General features: G+C 38.5%; 1 protein-coding gene across 5 annotated transcripts in view; it reads right to left on the reverse strand.

Annotated features, from left to right (window-relative positions):
- Positions 1 to 20,197, reverse strand: part of TMEM164 (transmembrane protein 164) — a 35,389-nt gene that overhangs the window by 11,930 nt on the left and 3,262 nt on the right. For 3 of the 5 annotated variants that reach the window (XM_059859027.1, XM_059859023.1, XM_059859024.1), the window contains exons 3-5: positions 10,970 to 11,019; positions 9,336 to 9,402; positions 3,495 to 3,573 (exon numbers count right to left, since the gene is read on the reverse strand). In XM_059859027.1, the coding sequence (XP_059715010.1) occupies positions 3,495 to 3,573; positions 9,336 to 9,402; positions 10,970 to 11,019 (196 nt within the window). Of the gene's footprint in view, positions 1 to 3,494; positions 3,574 to 9,335; positions 9,403 to 10,969; positions 11,020 to 17,356; positions 17,624 to 20,197 lie in introns of those variants that run through there. The other 2 variants (XM_059859028.1, XM_059859025.1) reach the window with 2 other exon arrangements.

Genomic DNA, 20,197 nt, shown 5'->3' on the forward strand with positions numbered 1-20,197 from the left:
CAGAGCGGCCCGACAGACCTGCAGGACAGACCTGCAGGACAGAGCGGCCCGACGGACCTGCAGGACAGACCTGCAGGACAGAGCGGCCCGACTGACCTGCAGGACTGACCTGCAGGACACAGCGGCCCGACGGACCGGCCCGACAGACCTGCAGGACAGACCTGCAGGACAGACCTGCAGGACAGAGCGGCCCGCCGCTGCAGGACAGACTCCCTGCCCGACAGACTCTCAGCATCGCTCCCTGCAGCCAGAGAATCTCAAACACCTCAACGCCAACAGCCTCTTCTACCTACTGGAACTACTAATTCAAATAAATAACACTGGGGATATCAAAACACAAGGCAGATTATCTCCCGAGCTCTAGGGAGCTGCTACAAATTCACTCTTATTTCAATCTGCCGTGGAATAATGTAATTTAGAATATAGCTTGGTCACTGCACTAAGGAAATAACAATTCAGCCTTGATTAACTTTCAGTATGATTTGATGTTCTGAAATAAGGTGCACACCTGACCTTGTCAAATCCATTGCAAAGCCTAACCAAACAAGCGTAAGACAGTCAGAAACAAGAGTCATCATCATCAGTCTCTAAACCTGATGTAGTTCAAGCTAGATTTCTTTTTGTTATCTTAAGAATACACAGTTTAAGAACTTAGCTGTCCTGACCCCACTGAAGGTCTCTCAGCGTCTCACTTCTTAAGGACAAGAAAAAAAGTGAACTGCAAGGTCCGGTTCAAATGCTCCAGCAGTTTCTGGAATGCTGTGTCCTGCTCAGATGCATACTGCAATTTTGGGAGGCAGGTGACACAAGGTAAGATTTATCCAGCAAAATAAAAGTGCCAACTGCAGATACACTTTATTTAAGAACTGACTTGAGGTAGGAATCTTGTGTGCTGGCTTGTTACATCCACACTACATCTATTTTGCATGAGAACCTCTTAGTGCTGCCAAGAAAGATGAGCCATGGTGTAAAAGCATTTAATTTGTCTAGCCTGGCATGCATGCTATGTATACATGCATATATGCACTTAGAAAGAAAATATGTTAAGAAAGGGAAGTATGGAAATTTATATTCACTCAGTACAGAGAGGAGTGAGAGGGAAGAGGAGTTTTTAATCCCCAGAAGGGATCCATATCCTTGAGCTCCAGTGAGTTCACTGTGCAACACTGAACACCGACTTCCAAACACCTCTCTCATCTATGTGCTGCTGAGTGTGGTAAAGTCCCCTCTCTTACAGGGTCAGGAAGGACATGAAGGTTGCCAGTGCAGCATGACCAGTCTGCACCACTGTAATAAGTAGCAGGAAAAGACAGAAAATAAATTATTACAGCCCTTGCTTACTGTCACCAGTTTCCTTTCAAAGAGGAAAAACTTCAGCAGGCAGCTGGATGCATGTGCATGGCTGGTGCAATACCTGATTACATATTGCAACTGCAAACTTGAGGGTGCAGTTCTCTACAGCCTGAGCCTCAAATCCACTCTGCTTCAGGTGTTCTGCTCACCCTGTCTTTGAGAACCATTTGGATCCTATCAAGGTCACCAGTATTATAGGCAGATTCCCAATAAAGCTGAAGTAGTATATTTTTCCAAATACGATCCATTCCTTTCATTTTTTTTCAATTTTCTACCCTTTGATTACTTCTCTTAATCATAATCCACAGATTCACTGATGGAAATTTCTATTTGCAATACTGAAATCAAGCTGCATACTGATCAATGTCAGTGATGAAAAAGCAATTTTCACAAGATACAGAACTCAGGACAAAGGCCTGTGTGACCTACTCAGAAGGTACTTAAACAGAGATTCTAGTGAAATGACAAAATTAACATTAACGAATATTTTTAGGCTGCATAATTTTTCCACCAAAAATGATCCATTATGTTGCCTGTGGCAGGAGTTCATGGGTGTTTTGTTAATTACAGCCAGTCAGGTGACGAGGAGCCAAGTGGATAAGAAATGGAGCAGTTATTAGCTAAATAGCAATCTCAATTGACAGGTTCAGCCAACAAAGTTCTTTAAGCAATTTTACTGCCATCACATGAACATTAGATGGCAGCAAATACCTGTACATAAACACAGGGCAGGCGTTCAGAATACTGAGCCAGAGTGACAGCTGTCCAACATCAAACCCTTCAAACTGCAAATCCAATTCTTGTCAGTCCCAGGTCCTGAAGAACCCTGAGAACCTCTACTTCAAAACAAGCAAAAAGCCAAACCAAACCTCCAAAAGTGCTCTTAAAAGAGCACATCAAGCATCATCCAAGGCCAAGCCTTTTTAAAACAAGGACTGTCTTCAGGTGACCTCAGATGGGAACTCCAAGGCCACCAAGTGATTTATTGACATCACAAGAGCTTTGTCACTACCTACAGTTCACTCCATGGCTGCTTACGTTTTCTGCCCCCTGCTCCCCACCCTCTTCCTGCAAAGATTATGAGTTTGTCTAACTCCTACAACTACCCTGCACTTTGGCATTATTTGCCAGAATTTTAGGCTATCAGGGGTGGATTAAAATTAAATCATGGATGGCATATTTCCCTGATAAAAGAAAGAAACAGAATCATCTTTTTAAGTACAAGACTTGAGTTTGAATAATTTTTTTCTTAGTTTCACTCAGTAGGTCACAGTGCAATCAGGTCACTGCAACACAAAGGTTACAGTGAAAGAGGATGAAGGATTGTAAGTGACCACTGGTATAAAACACAATGGATACAGCAGGATGGAAGAGCCTGACTGCATCCCATTGCTTGACATCACATCCTCAGGGCTTTCATTAAAGGCTACTGAACATGTGGATCACAAATGTTCATATTTTATTTCCTGGATGGAACAATCCAGCTCTGCTAGAAAATGCAGCTAGAGGCATGTCAGCACTAGAGGGGGACAGAGCACCACACCAGCTGCATGTATAGTGCATTCCCTTTGAGGATCCACAACTGGAAAAATCACTGGCCAGGGAAACAATTTAGGATTCCCAGATTTACTGAACTATTATGGCATAAGTGAATGCAAGACAGCAATATTGTTAGAAGGGATAACAAGCAATCTAGTTCATTTCACTGATACATTCCACTGGAGCTTCAGAATTTCTGGCATTTATCTAACTAGACAACTATTTTTTTTTTTTTTTGGCTTATTTTGAGTTCCAGTATTTCTCAGGAGACATCCAAGAAAGTAAAAATCTTAAAAATACATCCCACCAACAACTGAGAATATTGCAAGATGGCAGAGATGCTGCTCAAGAAGATAATGCAAATTGTACAAATACATTCTAAATATCCTTTCAGGCAAAAGAACATTTTTAAATTTTTTTGTTTAGTGCCTGATACAACTCATTACCAACATTAGTACACTAGAACATCAGGAACTATTAAATAAAAAAATTTTAAAAAATGGTTTTAAAAGGGTAAGAATAAAACTGGTGGTATCCAGTAAGCACAGTGTTTTCATTCCATAGGACCAGCTCAATCCATAGGGAGTAAACTGCCTACCTACCTCCTTTGTGCAGCAGATAGATGGGCACAACATAGAGCATCACATGCTGGATGTAATAAATCTCTGTTTCAAATGGAAGCTGTGGAATAAGGAAAATATTTGTAAGTATTTTTCATTGTTAACAACCAAGTTCCAACAATTCTCTTTCTAACCCATGACAATGCTTTCAGTTCAGTTATTTTATCATCTATGTGTAATAATAAACATTAATGGTCAGTGCCTTGAAAGTGCAGCTGACTGTACCAGTTCCATCCCCCTTAACACAAACACAGCACTTGCAGTAGGTAATTCCCAAAATCAGCCAGAAGCACAACAAAGGAGGAGTAACATAAGGTTGTTCTTTACCTTTCTTTGCTAGCATGAATTACCAGTAACAATGCAAATCACTCAAATAATTAAATCAGAAATTATACATACCCCCACAGCATAGAAGTCTTTTTATAAAGAAAAGATACTTGTCACCTTGTGAGAGAACTCTATAAGTGACATCTATTATATATAAAAGTATATAAATATATATATAATTAATATAAGAGGAGGCCTGTGCAAAAAAATCAAAAGACCTGATTTATAGCAACCTGCATATGCATGTACAGAACTGCTAAGCTTAACCAAATATAAATTAAAATATAAAATGACCAGTCCTTTATTGGTTTTAAAGACAAGCTGCAGAATTATGTGTAAACAACTTACCAGTTAATAGTGAGTCAGGTATTTCTCACCTGCTGCCAACTTTTGGGAAATTACAATTAGTCATTTGTGTGTTTATTTGAATTAGTGTAACTTCTCTTCTAAGAAGTCAGATACCTAAAATAATACTAAAAATAACTTCAGCCAAACTGTGTTTGAGTCTCCTAATTCAGAGCCAACTATTTCTAGCTCTTTATCACTTAGAAAAGGGGATGCACTGTATTTGAAAGTTAGTCCCATCTATAAGTACCTTAGCCTATATCTATTTATTACACTAAAGGAGCACATTTAAAAGAACAGTAGAAAACACTCAAAAATTCAGAATTCAGCTTTTTACTGCATCTGACTTACAGAGCTGAAAGGCCACACTGTTGCGTTATTTTTCTGAATTGAAAATTGGACAATACCACAAGTTTGAAATCTCATGGGAATAATGAAAAACCTTGGTTCAAATGCAGACTCATTCTGTCATTTTCCAGCCAGAATTTAGACACGGGACCTACCACTTTGGCTTGTGTGTTGGGAAGCAGGGAGTGGGGAGAAAAGCCTTCCTTTTCTATGACTCTTCTGAGACACTGAAGTCACAGCCTTGAAACTGAAATATTACAGAAATTTCTACATCAACAGAAGAGAGGCTGAAAGAGAGTTTGATTTTCTTCCCAACCAGTAGTCAAACAGTTGGTAAATAACGCAGTGATCTTTTAAATTCAACTACAATTCTTATATCCTATTTTGAATGTAGAAGATTCTAAAATCAACAACTGGATTTTGCTAGTCCTGGCATTCTCCCCCTGGGCACTGTGTGTATCCTGATGGCAACCTCCAAGGTGGTCAGCCAGCTCCTGTAGGGACTAAGCTAAACCAACCCTCCCATACAATCTGTTAGGTTATTTCACTCCAAGTATTCTGTACCAAACAAACAAGGTAACTATGCAAAAGCAAGAACTTCATGAAAATTGTGAGGTTTCCTAAATCTGAACCTTTCCTACTGTCTTTCATTGAACAAGACAGAGAGCAAAGTGAGGGAATTAAAATTATTTGAGATGGGGCTAAAGCAGTGATACTAACTGGAGAAAAACTGTACCTCTCCCACTTCAGAAACAATTGCTCCTGATATAAACACCATGACATGAGGCACTCACTCCTGCCAAGGAGCATTCTCCATTTATCTGTGGTGTCAAAAGGGCTTCCACAGCCGTGGAGTTGTGAGGATCTGTTACACAAACACTGTGCTGGGACACTCCTGAGAACAGAGTAACAGTTGTTATGCTGCAGTAGTGTTGACAGTATTTTTTTTGTGTGTAAAACAAAACTTCTTTTTCCCACTCTAAAAGACGGCTTGTTCTGAAGCCTGGCTGATTCTGCAAGTGCATTTCCTGCTATAGAGCTGCAGAGCTGCTTTACAACCAAGCACTCAAGTTGTGCAGCCAGGCTACAATAAACACAAAAAGCAAGCTGTACTGAGCAACTAACTCACCTGCATCTTGTGCCTTGTCTATAAACAGTTTTATCTATAAAAGACTCCCTCAGCATAAGCACCTTTCACATGTGAGGAGAAACTGAAAATGAAGACAAGGCACAAGGGATCTCCCATCAATCAAGGATCTCAAGAATCTCTTTGTGAAAACAAGTAAGACTTCATGTTCTAACTTAAACCAGCTACAGCCCAAAGAGCACAATGAGATCTTTCCATGCACTGAACTCAGCTTTAGAAAAGTCTCTTCAAGGCAGCAGTAGAGTGGAGCCCAGAAGTCAGATATTTTGAGTTCACCCCAAGAGAGCATGGACATAATACTAATTTAGATCAAACACTCAGACACAGCAGTTGGTTTTCAGTAGGCTCACAGGTTGACACTTTGCTCTGGTTTCTGACAGTAGCACTCCACTCTGTTAATTATTTATACCCTGGCTCAAGCACTGCACTGTGCAAGAGCACCTCCTCCATCATTCTCTACAAAGACTGCAGAGTGTGGCAGAAAAGGAATAGAAAGGACTCAACTCTCAGGTTCTGGTCTTTCCTGTAGGACACCTAGAATAGCCTAATAAACACCAAACTGTACTGTACCAGGCACCTTCTTAGACATTATCAGTAAATGACGCACTCATACCATTTTAATGCACACAGCATGTACATGTGTAAAAACTTTGGCTTTATCACCTACCAGCCACCATTTCCCAACAGCCCCCCACTGTTCCTGTTGTTTCCCCTTGTGCCAGTTAGATTAAGCCAGTTTAGAGATGACAATGTGCTACCAAACCTATTCCATTCTGCTGTGCAGGCACAGCCATTACAGGCAAACTATTTAGTGCAGTGAATTATTTCTCTATCAACAACAATACAGCAGCCAATGATTGGAGCATACATGGAATGCACTCAAAGTCCTGCTCAGAGTATGATTCTACTCCTAACACAGGTTTAGAATGAGGATCTCTCAGGCCAAATAGTTCTAAAAATAGAAAACAGCAGCTTCTGGAAACATTAAAACTGCACCATCTCAGCCATGTGAGCTGATACCCATGTATCCAACACTTCTGGGACATGTCCCTTTTTTCCACTTTATCTATATCAACATTTTCAGGACATCAGCTTGTAAAAAATCCCCATTTTTAAACCAGTGGAAAGATTTTTCTTTAAAATTTGATTAATGCAACATGAAAGCTCCAGCAAATCCAGTTACTTTCCAAACAGTTGGAGTCTTTGTGGCAGTTAAATGAATTTACATGCACAGCCAGGTTATCAGGACCTACACTCTGTGCCACAGAATATAAATACAGTGTAAAAAGAAATCTTTCTACTCCTGTATATCCTCTTATACCTTGCTGGATTCCTTTTGGGAGCCTAACAAGCCAATTCCCTCAGCATCTTCTTTATTTCTGAAAGGATAAGAAGAACTCACAAGAGCACTGACTGGACAAGAAACAGTTTTATCTTTATCCAATGTCTATTCCAAAGCACAGAGTTTAATTCCATCAGCACATGGCAAATAATGTAGCAAATAACTTCAATATTTAGGTGCCAAACAAGCACAAGTGGGTGCATCTGTTGCTTAAGTCTGTTAACTGTTGGCACCTCAACCTCATGCCAAGGCAGGAAAATATTTTCTTGGAAAGAACAGAATAGACTGACCTCACCTTTCAGGCTACATTGTTTGAACACCATTCCAGGTGCCTGTTACAAGTTCAACAAGATTTTTAACTGCATTGCTTAGCACAGTTTAACTGAAAGATTAAAATAACAGAAGGTAGAAATTTTCTACTGTAGTTTCAGTGAATATGTCAACTCTCCATTTTCACTTGCAATACACTACTATTTTAAAAGAATTTTGAAATTACTGAGATTCTAAAAAAAAACAACAACATAAAAAAATTAAGAGATGCATTACAAGAAAATGGAAACCATGAAACTATGCCAGAAGCTTCCACTTCAGGATAACTTAACAGTGAAGCCTATTTACAAAAAGACATTTCATTAAGTAATGTAATTGGTAGCAAAAATGCATGACCCTAACAGACTCTGCCACAAAATCTAAGAGGTGTTTTGGAAATTACTTTGAACTAATTAACACTTACAACCCAAGTCCTGATACCCACTAAAGCATCCATCATCTGCTGAAGCAATGATTGTCTCTCATTCTGAATGACTGAATCAAAAGTTCTTCACTTAGGTATTAAAAAACCAGAGCAGCTAACTTAGAAAAAAAATGAGGTTTTTTATTTTTTAATTCCTACTAGGTTTTAGGAGACATTTCCTGTTTCAGGACAATGTTGGTGTTAAAACCACGGTGAGAGTTGTGGAGCAGAATGTGTGTCTGCCATGAGAGAGTCTGGATCAAGGCAGTGCTGTACAACATCACCCACATAGCCTGTGCCAGAAGAAACATGGAAAAGTAAAAAGCCTGGCAAGCAGCTGTTAGGCCAAAAATGTCTTAAGTTGTAATTATTCCAAAAATATTTACTTTTGGACAGTATCTTTTGGCTACTCTGTTCCAAATTACAGGAACAATTTTATAAGTAGTCTGTATCTTTCATGTTTATCACCACTGCCCTAATACGAATGAGATCTGTAATAATGGCAGAGAAAATACAAGCTAATGATTTATTAAATACTTCAATATTTTTTCCTTCAAGGGTTACCCAGACCAATTTTGTCATGCCTAAGGTTATATATACTTAAAAACTAGTTGGTTTTAAATACAAAATAAGAGTTGAAAAGAACACTTGTTTTATTAATTTGTTGCCTCCTCCACAGTACCAAGTTTTTATTAAAATGTAAATGCAAACTGCACATAAGCATTAAGTTTATACTTCATCTTATTTAGACAGTCAAGGCTTGCAAGGACACCCACCAACAAAATCTGAAATGGATTCTGAAGCCCACAACCATTTTGTTAATAATATTAATTCACCCTCTGTTATGGATGTAGTTTGCTTACATATAAAGTACTCATATCTGCCTTAAAACAGACATTAAAATAGCTGCAACAACAGATTTTTTGCAGATAAATCATATGAAAAAATTAAAAGCATCTAGTCATATACACATATACACCCCCCTCTACATATGCATGGAGAACAGCTCTTGAAATAATCCTCAAAAATACTTCATTTGACTCACACTCAAAATAGGTTTTTTACCTTTAAATCTCAATGGGTTTAAGAATCTCACTAGGAACACCAACAGGCTATTTTTTTTGTCCAGGAGACTGAAGTTTTACAGCAGATTTGACAACTTGTACAGGGAAAAAAAATCTGCTCTGCCTTGGGGGAGAGGGAATGACAGCCAACAACAACATTTGGCATTTTCCAGGCCTGAGGAATCTTACATTTACAGAGTTTGAAAAGTCTGAAACTGAATTTTGACCACAGGCCACAAAGCTAACCTGTGAAAGCCTCTTTCAAAGCCATCAAGTTTTCCCTCCATTAGTGGCTAGAATGGAGCTAACACTCAATACAGCAGTGCTGTCTTCTCATACCAAGTTATAAACATCCAAAAACCCAAGACTGCTATTTTAGCTCCACTGTAGTGACCAGGAGTCTACAGCCTGGTAAAATGAACTTTAAAAGGCCAAGCAAAGCAAACATCTGACATCTCTCCAAAGATAATCTTTTAGAAATAAATAAAAAGGATAAGGAAACCCACAGTACACTCACCAGGCGTGTATTAACAACAGGAAACAGCAATGCTAAGAGGGCCCCATTCAGCATATGCATCTGCAACCTTAGAAAAGAGATGAGATTATTTCCACACATGGAAAAGATGCAATAATATTTTCATGTCTTTTATGTAGTATCACTTCAATAAAAGATAACAAGACACTTAAAAAAATGTTTAGGTTTGAATTTGAATTAAGTCACTATTAAATGCAATAAAACTGGACAAAACCCTATCTTTAAATACACACTTAAAGAATTTCCTAAAGTAGGACTGCTTTCTATAATGAGCTTTGGATTCCTAGAAAGCCTGGGCTGCCCATAATCCTGTTCATGATGCAAGCTGCTAAATAGTTGGAATTCTGCTGTTCATTTGTCTTCCAGAGCTTAATATAGTATGTTTGATAAAGGGTTTTACTCCTCTTTACTCCTGCATGCACAGCTTCAAAGTAAAGCTTTAAGAATTTGAAAGAAGTCCCTTAAATAAAATAATTACATTTATCAAAATGCAACAGCAAGTCCAAAGCAAAGCATAATGCAGGAAAGTAGTATTGTACTCCATAATTTGTATAGCTTTCAGCCATCTTTTTTCTGAACTACTGTTGGATCACAGGAACAGAAAATTGGTGTCAGAACTGTTTCAGTCTATTTTACACCAGACACAAACTAAAGAATAAATTGTCTCCCACCGCTGTCCGTCAAGCTCCTAGGAATTTAAAAGTAACTTGAGGGAGAAAAAGGTACTACAATTTTAAAACATATTTTCAAATATAATTTATATGCTGTCAGGGTATTAGAAAATGGATATACCCATTCTGTAAAACAACAAATATTGTGACCTCTGCTCTACAACTGGTCTTTAGCAAAGACTTCCTGGACAGCAGACATACTTTTCACACTCTCCAAGACAGAGATGCTAATACACAGTCTTTGTTCCACATAATCCCTGCAGAAATAAGGAACAGCAGGGGAAAGCTGCAGAAGGACTGTCTGAGGCATTCCCCCAGCATCATTTTTGCCTGGACTAAGACAAGGAAGAGCAGAGTTTAATGCCATGGTGGCAGCTACAGCCAGAGCCAAGTACCAGTGCCCAGAAAGTCCCTGACCCTCCCTCAACACATTGGCTGCACCCTCAGCTGCAGCCTGGGCTCTGCTGCCGCAGAAGTTAGTAACAATATGCAGTATTTTAGAAAAGACTGCACAGATCTGAGAAATACCCAACCAAGCCAGAGCAAATTTGCTTTGCCTATTTAACTTTACATATCCACAGTTTTGAAATCAGACCCAGACTGCCTGCACAGCTTCCAGCAAGGCCCAGTTACTAATTTCTACTGAGGATGGTAAAAAAGACTCAAGGCCCATGACACAAATTACAGTAGCTCATACATTAATCTGCATTAATGCACAGTTACTGAGCTAATTCCTGTTCATCAGCGAGGCCAAACCCACCAACACACAAGAAGCAAGGATAAGGGGCCCAACACCCTGACTTAAGCCCTGACCCTTTTCAAAGTGTCATTTTTCAATTCAGCCAATATGCCTTTCCAACTTGATATTTCCCTTAGTATTTTATAAATTACTTTCTAAACTAGATTGCACAAGTGGACAGTAATACAGTAAGGAAGGGGTAATACCTGAAGAGAATCATGGCAGTCCGACACGGGGGACAGGCAAGAAGAAAAATCTGTAATGTTAGAAACAAATTTAAATTAATGACAGGGACCTCTTTTAGAATCCATTTTCTAAATCTTTCCTACTCATTTCTGTATGTCACAAATAATTTCTTGCCAGAAGATGTGTTTTACAGCAGAGCTGGAAAAGATTTAAAGTCTTTAACAAATCAAAAGGTCTCCCACTATCTACATATAAAAAGATTGAAACAGTATGAGCAGCACTGAGGGTTCAGCTTCTGCCACTGTCTACGAAACCAGTCAAATTCTAACCAGTTATTATTTGCATTATAAAAGGGCTCTCATAAACCAGACTACTGTATCACCAATCTTCTTCTACAGCAGCTGCCTCAACCATGGTGAGGTCCTTGCTGTGCTAAATGTCAGCATTTACAATATCACCACTGTCCTTCCCTTCACCAGTGCCAAAACCTCACACAGCAACTTCATATTAACAAATCTTGCTCTAGATATGAGATTACTACATAAATATGCAGTAATAAAAATTCTTTTTTTTTTTAATGCTGTCCACTACTGCAAAGAGACTCTGGTCTCTTTCACCAAATGCATTTCTTTCAAGCGTTGCAGGGTTAGGAAGAGGCCTCCAATGGGTACTGAAATGAATCACTCCCAGACCATGAACTTGCAGCAATAGAAGTGTTGAAATCTGGATCATCCTACTGAGCCCTTTCAAACACTCCTGTCATTACGATACAAATAAATGTACACATTCCAAATATTTTATTTCCAGGTCAAGTTCTTAAAATACAGACATCTGTATGTTCAAGTCTCCACAACAGCTTAGAACACAACACATACTCAAATTCTTTTTCCTAAGTCATACAACACTGTAACAAAGGCACAGTAAGAGAGGCAGCAATTAAATTCAATGGAATCTACCTCAAGACATTTTCTCAGTGAATACTGTTAAAATCCAATCAGTTTCTCTGAAGTCTTGCATTTAAAAAGCAAGCAATATCAACTCATTAGGGCAGGTTAAGGAGGAAGAGAACATAACAGGTGCATGATTAGAATCACTAATGGATGTTTTCCTGTGCTAAGAGAAAGAAGAAAAAAGTACATGCCAGAAAAATCTTATGAGAGCTCTGTATATCTGCATGCAAGACCAATACAGCTTCTGGGAAAAGTGTCTAACACTTACTATGCTTCATTATTCTATTGGTGCATATTTTGGAATAAACTTTGTTTACTAACTAAAGTTCCTCGAGTTATGGACTATATTTTCCCTTCTTTGGAGACCATAAATATCCTTGTACAGCCCTTCTGGGAAAAGTATTTTCTCACATGCGACCTGAGTGCGGAATCAAACATTTTAAACACTCCATGTTGTATGTTAGCAGACAGAGATATGATATCCAGAGACTCTTCAGTTCATCAAGAGTTTTAAATTTGATTATTTTATCATTTGCTTAAATTCAGAAATCTGATAGGAGATATGTGTTACTGTTGAAGTGTGGTTAATACTTCCATGAAACAAATTCTGCTCTTCCAAGGAAGAATGCAATTTCTTTTTGTCTCCTACATCTTAAAAAAGAAGAAAACCAAAAAAACAAGCAAAAAAATCCCAAGCCTATAAATAGATCTTCTTCTCTGTATGCACAAAATAAACAAACCATAAATATGCCTTAATGACATTAGACCCTTCTTTTTCTAACACCCTGCAGAGTACTCCAACTACTACATGGTAGCGCAGAAGCTACAGTCTGAGTCTGAGTACTGCCTGAATCCCAGCACTGAGGACTAAAACAGCTCACATTTAAAAAGGATGGCAGTGTTACAAGGACTGAGATGGACATACCAATTTAAATCACTTCACTACCATGGAGACAGGCAAAGAAGAGAACACGATTCACAGCTGACTGTTTTTATTTCAACTCTACTGAAAGAAACAGTTTCAGACCCTGATGAGGGAAAAACCAAATATTTAACACTTTTAAGCATGAAAATCTCTCTGTTAAAGCAATCTTTCAGAAAAAAGGCCTGGCTTCCATTTTTCATGACAGCAGAGAAATTATAACCAGAGTTTTTATGCTAAAAGTTTAGGATCATGGAAGAGATTTTCAAGTGCTTCAGCTTTAGCAGCTTAATAGCAACACTTTCTCTTTACATATGTAGATACTTGCCAAATCTCAGCTTCTTAAAGGGAAATTTTAAAGGACACACTTGCATCTGATTTTTCAAAGATCTGTATAAAAAGTGTCATTCCTCAGCTCAGAGTATCAGCAGTCTTAAATACACAGTTCACAGTAGACAAGCTCATAAGCTCCAACACAAGTGTTCCCACACTGATCCCATAATCCTACTACTTGTCACTGTAAATTGGAAATCCAGTGCTTTGCCTTGCAGGAGGGAACAGTTCCACAAACCAAGGAATCCTGAGTTAAACCAGCTGTGCAGAGCTCCCAGCCTCTGTTCTCCTCCAGAACTCCTGAGTTTTGAGGCACTGGGGCTCTCAGAATCCCCAGCCCAGCTGGCACTGCAGAGCTCCAGCAGACACGGGCAGTGTGTATGGTAAAACACAATGAAGTTCTCCTTGCCCAAGGCAGGATAACTCAGCTTTCAATTCAGAAGAAACACTAGGAAACAAGTTCAGTGTCTCCCCTTCTTCTGTCACCTGTTATATTTTCAGTTACAAATGAAAGAAGAGCAAAAGAATTAGCCCAAAATAGACAAATTTAACTATTTTGGATGGGAAAAATTAACTACAAAATATACATTGTCTGATAGGCTAGATTATGAGCATAGTTCTGACCACTGCCTTTTCCTTCCAATGCTCAAAAAAAAGGTACAAAACATCTTCCACACAGAGATTAATATCTGTAAAAGACTGAGGCTAATGGGTGCAACAGAAAGAGGAAGTACAAAATCGTGTGTGGCATTGAGGAAATGCAGAGATAAGAAGTCCTAAATGGGAACAATATTGAGAGTCAGGATGGCTGCAGAAGCAGAAGCACAGGACCAGAAGATTCTACAACTGTTCTCAGGCAGTAAATTACAGAGAACCTCTTAACTCTGGTTAATCCACAGAAGTTCACTTCAACCTTGAGGACCCAGATGAAAATGAAAAATCAGAAATTCTGTCACTATACTTTGCAAGACCATAAGTACAATTATCCATGCCCTTGGGAAATGTTTCTGGCAAGAAGAACTGCACGGCCAGCCCTGCCTTGCACAAGCCCAGAGACAAAGGTCACACCACCACACATGATGGATCAGCAGGGCTGGGCAGTCTGGGGACTCCAGTGTCCCACACAGCACCAATAACTATTCCTTCCTTGAGACAGGAGCTTAGGGACACTGAACTCATGGCTGGTCTGAACTAATGCAGGACTGGGCTGTAAATCATTTCTGGCATGTCAATCATTATATGTGCTGCAATTATCCCATTCATTTGGAGATATTAGTGGGTTTGATTTTATTTTTTTTAGATTAATATAGAAATAGTTTTATTCAAGAAACCTATTTTACAGTTTGCATATCTGGACTTTAGCAATAGGTAAGTGCACCAGTTTAAAGAGGTGGAAAAAAGTACACAAACCATCAAACATAGCTGGTTTCCTATTTTACATTTAACTGTAGTGCTAGATTGAAAAATAATAAATAAAAAAATAAAAATCATATTTGTGGTTTGACAAGTTCGGACTGCTAAATCTGGAAAAAAAGAAAAGATACCAAAAGATGTTACATTCTAATTGCTAAATAGGAGCACATTGAATGTATTTAATATTTTAGCATAAAATCACTGCTGCCTTGCTGCAGCTGTCAGACAGGTTCAGGGATTAATGTGTCCTATGTTAATGTAGTGCTAAGGATACTCATGATTCAAAGCAAAACTGCTGACAGAGCATTAAGAAATACTACAATAAAAGTGTGTTACATGAAGCAGACTTTGGAACACAACGAGCTGCCTGGCCCAGGTTCCACCCCCCAGCTTCCCAGTTCTGCCCAGGGATGGAAGCTGTGTAGCAAGCTGAACAGCCTCCATCCTCTACAATCTAATGTATTGTACATGATCCATGTCCATTGGGACATTCTAGGTTAGTCTCCCCTTCCACAGGCTTAGTTTGTTTAATCAGCAAACCCATATTCACCTTCTTCCCTTTCAGAGTCTTAGGTGAAAGATTTCTAGACTTCTCATAGTTCAGGATTAATAATTAACACATGACTCAGGTCCTTCTATGAGTGCATTAGCATGAGCTATCACACCTTAGGAATTAGTATTTCAGAGGTCACTGAAGTTACTTTTCCTTTTTCTCTAACTACTATCTGTACCAGCCCTTCACTAGTAGTGGGTTACTTCATTCCCCATTCTTAAATCAGTGCTTAAACAAAACCTGACCATTAAAAACATATCTGAGGTAAAAGAACAAAGAGGGTAAATTTTAAAAGAAGTTCTAATTTCAATTTCTTAAGAAAATTTAATTTACACTGAATTTAGATTAACTTGCATCTCCCTCTGTCAGTGACACATGATTCACAAGAAGATTCTCACATGTATATTCACTTTTGTTAGTTTTCCTCCTGAGAAGGATGTTTGGTATTGGTTTTCTACAAAAGCAAAATCATTATAGAAAAGCCCTGCTCTACTCTGCTCTGAGTCACCAACACCCTTTTTCTTGTCACAGTTTGAAATTCCTCATTTTGTAGGATTTTACAACAGAAATTTTTTTGTCTTTAAAAACACAAGACAGTAAGTAACTAATAGCCTTACTACAGCCAACTCTTACTAATGAAATAGTAACACAATCCATAAAAAGCTAAGGCATACAACATTGTATTCCTGATAATTTAAGCTGGCATTTCACTAACCAACAAAGTATTACAATTCAAACCATTACATTTACTTGACACTAATTACTTGGCCATCTGAATAAACAAACCCTCACCACCTCAATGCAAAGCCCTGAGGAAGTGCCACCAGAAACATGAGTCCCAGTACACTCTGCAGGTTTCAAACTCGTGGCACAGGATTTGTTCCTGGTGAACACTGACATGGTTCAGACTGCTGCAGGGGATGTGGCTGGTGTACAGCCCCTTCAGTAAAACTCCACAGCTGGGACTGGGACTGTCAACATTGACAGCAGGGCAAGGAGACAGCAAACAAGGGCTCCTGAGGCTGGAAATCATGAGATGAAAGACATCCCAGTCCCTGGAATTTATAAGGTGTCCAGTGTGGTTACTGCTGCTCTTTTCATTCACCACTCCACTGAAATCCTAGGAGATGTAGGATTTCTTTTTTGCCTGTTTCAGGCAGCTACTCCTGAAACATCAGTTTATGTTACCAGCAAACAACCTACATGAAATGGTGTGTGAAACTGCCAAATAGGATAAAAAAATCCATCCTAAAATATATTGCAGCCAACAGCAATACATCATAACACTGGATAGTACACTGAAAGCTCTGTTCTGGGAAAAAAAAAATTTAAACAGAAGAAGAAAAAAGAAACAAAAAGAGGCCTTTATCTCCCTAATATCTTGCTCAAACTACACTTGTCACACTTTGAATGATATTTGCTCTAAATCTGTGATGATCTCATCAAAACAAACCAATATCTGGTTACCTAATCATTCATCTAGTGGCCTTTAGATGATAACACTCAGTGTAAATATTTGGGGTCAGAGAAAGCTAAGCTTTTCATCCAGTTTCCAATCATGCAGTTCCTACTCCTGCTTAGAGAGCAAGATATCCATTGTCAACTCCCCACTTTTTATGTTCTTTTCTCCTAAGAATATTCAGAAAAAAAAGGAGAGAATTATCTAAGAATGCATTACAGCCTGAAGCACAGTATTTCCAAATTCTAGCAACTTCAAAACAAAGGCTTAACTAAGAGCTTTAGACTCCAATTCCTGAACTAGAACATTCACCAGCACCATGACGTGTTCCTGTGGTCCCTGGCACCTGGACTAAAGCTTAGGATAAAGCATCACTGGCCAAATCTTGTTTAAATTAAAAAGGTTGGTCCATAATCTCTTCAAACAAAGAAAACTGAATCACAGCCTTAGGACACATTTGCTATCCTCTTTATACTAAACAAAAAATTACTCTTATTTCTGACTAAGAAACCCTGCCATGCTAATATTTTCCCATTACTCTGCTACATGTTGGGATTCACTAAAAGTAAACACAATGGTGAAACAAAGTATATATAGTGTTAAAGCTATCACAGAAAAGATTTTCCTCAGTCCTATATGCAATTATTACAATAATTGCAGTAATCAGTAAAAGCCTCCAAACTCCAGTTGATTGTGTTTTTTAAACACAATAAAATCATTGCTTAAAAACAAGACAAATAAAACAAATTAAGACAAAAGTAACAATTAAGAAAAAACCTGACAGTTCTGGGAACCAGGGCAGATTAAGTTTTCAGGCATGCCCTGCTGCTCTGAAGGCCAGACCAATGGTTCTGGAGCACTGCAGACTGGGGATACAGGAACTGATGGATTGTCTCCTGAGCTGTCACTCCCTATCTGTATCCCTGAGGCTGCTCTCATCTTCCTGGAAGGAAAATGCACTCCTTTGCAGGAAATTAGGCTTGCCACCAAGAGACACAGGTGCTGTTAGTGCTTTAATTCTTCTTCATCTGCCCTTTCTCAACGCACACCAGCATGAATTTCCTCTCTAGCCATCAGCTGTAAGGAAAAGCATCACAAGTTAACTTGCAGCTGTAAAAAGAAAAAAGAAAGAGTTATGTTCAAAAGGAAGTGTATGTTCATAGACTTACACTTTTAAAAATGCATATATTTTCATAAGAAATTGTGTCCTTTTAATTTTAATTCAAGGTTTTGAAGAGCCAGAATATTAAAAAATATATACAGTTTAGCTGATTCTTCCAAATATTACAAAGCATATAGGAACCATGTATGCAAATTAAAAGGAAAAAAAAAAGAAAAAGGGAGTAAGTAAGTAATTACCTAGATATATTTTGCTACATATTCCCAAATGATGCAGGATTCAGTCAAGCTATGTTTATTATGTAAGTTCTGAAAACAGCCCATTGTTCCAAAAACAGTAACCTCTTTTGCAGAGGGCAGAAAGGATCCCGATCTCTAAAGAAGCCAGAACTGGAAATAATGCACATAGAATTTAGTATTCACTGAGCTGCAGATACACTTAGCACTCATTTTATTTATGCAAACATCAGAGTAAAATCACTACATGAAACCTATCCTTCTTTTCACCTATTGCTTCCCTTTTACATTTACTTTTCTTTGCCTAAAAAGATCACCAAAGCAATAACCCAGCAAAACAGATGTTTCCTACAAACACACTTTTCTTTATTCCAAACAAATGTCAGTCCTTAACTGGCTGAAGTATAACTTAGTGAAGAATAATTCAGTGAAGAACTGGAAAAGAATTACAATAACTGACCAGCTGAAATTTACCACTGAGAAATCATTTTTGCAAAACTCTTTCTAGAATAAAATAGAGTTACAAAATTTATTTTAAGATTGGTATTAAAGCACCATTCTGGAAGAAGGCGTAGACTTACTAAAGACACATTCAAAATCCACAGCAGTTTATGAGAACAAGTGGCTGTACCTATTGTTTTAGCTTTAGACTACAGACATGTTTCTGCCACTTCCTTAAGGTTTTAATAAAATTATACAAACGCTGTTTTAATTTGTACAGACTGGTCAGTCATAACCTTCAGTCTTTAAAACTGGAGATCCTTTTAAAAAGAAAAACATTATAATAATCACATAATCATTAATGTTGGAAAGGACCTTTTAAGCTTACTTCCCCCTACCAGTGTTACCTACAACCTCTGCTTTAGATGGCTTTTTCCTTACTTTTTTCTTTTTTTGGTTACAAAAAAAGGAAAAAAACCTTTTTTTGGTTTCTCTTTTGCAACACAGACTAGTTTTAGCCCTGGCTCCTGTCTATACCTAATTTTAATTGCCTGTAAACTCCAGCTGGGTGTCTTCAGGACATCAAGAGACATCTGTGTTTGCTCATTTGCATTAAGTTACCTTGATTGGAAAGAGCAGGTTGCAAATTCTGTGTGTCAAATTACAAACTGGGGGTATGGGAACAAATGATGGAGAACAAGTTCTGGATATAAATTCTAACTTCTCCTTCACTAAAAGTGAAACAAAGAACTGCTACATGAACTCAAGGGTTTTGGCTGAAAAGTAACATTTTAGCTTACAATGTAAGATGTAACCAAAAGTATGTATTCTATTACCAGCTGTTAAAACCAGGTGGGGCAGTGTTCTTCATCTCCTCCAAGACCCATCCTCCCTCCAGGGGGCTATCTTCTATTCATGGGCCATTGGGTCTCAGTGCATGACTGATAAAGTTACATCATCCCAGTGTGAGATGTTCCACCTGGGGGAGGAGCCAAGCACTCCTACCTAGATATAATCTGACATTTGGAACACCAGAGCAGCCTTTTCCCACTGGATTCCCTGAGGAAGACCAGATCCATCTACATCACCTGGACCTTCAGAGGAAAACCACACCCTTGTACAGCATCACTGCTTCAACAGAACCACAGCTGGCAGTGCAGGAGCACTGCAGCCACCATTAATTGCACTGCTACCAACACCCTGACCCACAGGGTGTCAGGTTGTATCCTGACTCTGTCAGTGTTTTTCTACTACTGCATTTATTTTAATTTTCCTATTAAATTGTAGTTCTGACTTGGGACCTCTCACTGCTTTGCTTTCAAAGTAGTTCAAGTAAAAAAGAAATTAAAGTTTAAAGAATACAAAATAGATGAAGAAAATTGGTTAGAAATCATTTGGTTTGACATTGCAAAGAGTGAAATTTTCCTTTCACCTCACTAAAGCAATGCTCATAGACAGGGACACAACACTTGTGTGCATACTTCTCAACAAGCACAAGACTTGGCTGCTGCTCAAGGTCTCCTTCACAAAGCTTTAAAGGAATCAATAGTGCTGTATTTGGCTCTCGAGGAAATCTTCCCTCTCACACCGCTCAATCAGAAACCTTTAACATTTCCTTCACACAGCCAATTTCAATATCACAATGATGTCCCCTAAAATACATTTTCAAGACATTAATCTGAAAGGATTAATGTCTTGAAAATATAACACCTGGTTCCTTGAACATATGCTGATTTTTGTTTCCTGCTATGGAAAGGCAAAGGTTTTGAACAGCCTAGAGATTTAATGTTTCCCTTTTATGTCAGGTCTGCAACAGCACTG

Source organism: Haemorhous mexicanus, chromosome 14 (assembly GCF_027477595.1).
Source record: "Haemorhous mexicanus isolate bHaeMex1 chromosome 14, bHaeMex1.pri, whole genome shotgun sequence".
NCBI classification, from domain to species: Eukaryota; Metazoa; Chordata; class Aves; order Passeriformes; family Fringillidae; genus Haemorhous; species Haemorhous mexicanus.